Source organism: Aspergillus piperis, assembly GCF_003184755.1.
Source record: "Aspergillus piperis CBS 112811 unplaced genomic scaffold BO85scaffold_5, whole genome shotgun sequence".
Classification (NCBI taxonomy): Eukaryota; Fungi; Ascomycota; class Eurotiomycetes; order Eurotiales; family Aspergillaceae; genus Aspergillus; species Aspergillus piperis.
The window spans coordinates 1,266,912-1,268,621 of NW_020291595.1; the positions used below are offsets into that span (position 1 = coordinate 1,266,912).

Below are 1,710 nucleotides of genomic sequence, written 5' to 3' on the forward strand. Positions count from 1 at the left end.
CATCCGTGATCCCCGACCATAAACTGATACTGTCACAAAGTAGAAAGACAGTGCTGATTGGGGGGAAAGTTGGTGAACTGTTCCGAGTGGTCAGTCAGTCAAGCAGTGAGTTTGCTCAGTTGCAGATGTTACTAAATATGTCAGTTTGAATGTAAGTTAAAGAGAAGAGAAGGAAAGGAAGGGGGAAAAAGCAAACAAGCCAAGCAAGCGGGTGGTGGATGTCGTGGAGGCATGTTGCTGGTCTTATCCACGGAATGGTATTCGCACATCTCTTACTCTCTCCACAACCCGGACAGGGCTGGATGGGCTTTGCTGGCTGCCAGTCCACTAGATAGGTAGTAGGTAGTGGTTGATTCTGGTTTGTTGAAATTTGACTGCTCACCGAAGCGACTAATCATCGTTGACGGGCTTTTCCGGCATTCCCCCCTCCTTGTGTTTCTCTCTGCAATTCTCCTCCATCCTTCGTTCCATCATCGCTACTTTTCCCTTAATTTTCCCTTCCCCGCCATGTGCCCTCTGGAGCCTCAAACCCACCATGGCCGTCGCTGAACCGCTCTCCACCTTCTCTTTCCTGGCAAGGTTGATCGCGCTGTGATGCTCTGGTCCATACTTCGGTGCTTTGTCGCTGAATGACTATGTCTGAATTATCTTGATAAATCGGAGATATAATAATAATAATAAAAAAAGAAGGTAACAAAAAGGCCTCTCATCTCATGGAGAAATACTTGCTTCACTCCCGTTCCCCATCTTCTTCCCCGCTTCTCAAGCAGGGGAACGGTGACAAGCTTCACAGCCATGACTGGCTCTGTGTCTTCCCTCAGCTGCACACAGACTAAGCATGTGGGAAACAGGCTCTTCTCGACCACTTCCTCGAACGGGATCGCTCTTTCGTTGTTGCCCATCTTGGGGCGCTTCTGGCGTGCCTCGGCGGTTTGTCAGGAACTCCGGTATAATTCCAGTTGCGCGCGGATTTGAATTCTCAACCCTCTACGGGAAAGAGAGAAAAAAAGCATAAGCTCTAGGTTCATAGAGCCAGAGTGAAAGAGTCGTCTTGAGAAAACGAAAATGTCCCCGTCAACAGCTGTCCCTTCCTTATCGAATGACACTGCCTCGACGCCTGCATCCTCGTCAAGTGCATCCTTGGACACAAGATGGGCGTCCGGGCTCGCAGGTCATGAGATCCTCGAGGATGATGGAACTGGGGCCCTCATCGTCCCAGCTCACACTGATCATCGCACCACCCCCTATACTTATATCTGTTTGTTCCATCTTCTTGACTGTCACATCACGTTTGACAATGCCGAGGACTGGAGACTCCATGTCTTCAGCCACTTTCGCACACACGAGCCTCCCAAGACAGCGCGCTGTCCCCTGTGTCCTGGGGAACGGTTTACCGATACCGCTGAAACGAGAGCATGGGATGCAATGCTCGACCACGTCGATGTGGCCCACTATCAACAGGGCCAGACTCTGGCCGGCAGTCGGCCTGACTTTGAGTTGATGCAGTACCTGTATGGCCTCAGGATCATCAGCGTAGATCAATTCAAAGTGATGCAACTTCCGCCGCCCCCTTCGAGCCCTGCATACCATCAATCACAGGAACCAGTTCGTGCAAGCATCGGCTCTTCCGATGAGCCCTACTGTGCTCCGTATAGTCGGCGCCGCGAGGAGAGAATGCGTAATCAGCGTCGAGGGGTTAGCGTCGCTTGA

General features: G+C 51.4%; 1 protein-coding gene across 1 annotated transcript; it reads left to right on the plus strand.

The window, feature by feature from the left end:
* Window positions 1-1,065: 1,065 nt before the first annotated feature.
* Window positions 1,066-1,710, plus strand: BO85DRAFT_367903 (uncharacterized protein; the record flags this gene model as incomplete). Its single annotated transcript, XM_025655839.1, has 1 exon — window positions 1,066-1,710. The coding sequence occupies one exon, from the start codon at window positions 1,066-1,068 to the stop codon at window positions 1,708-1,710; it is 645 nt and encodes a 214-aa protein (XP_025517776.1).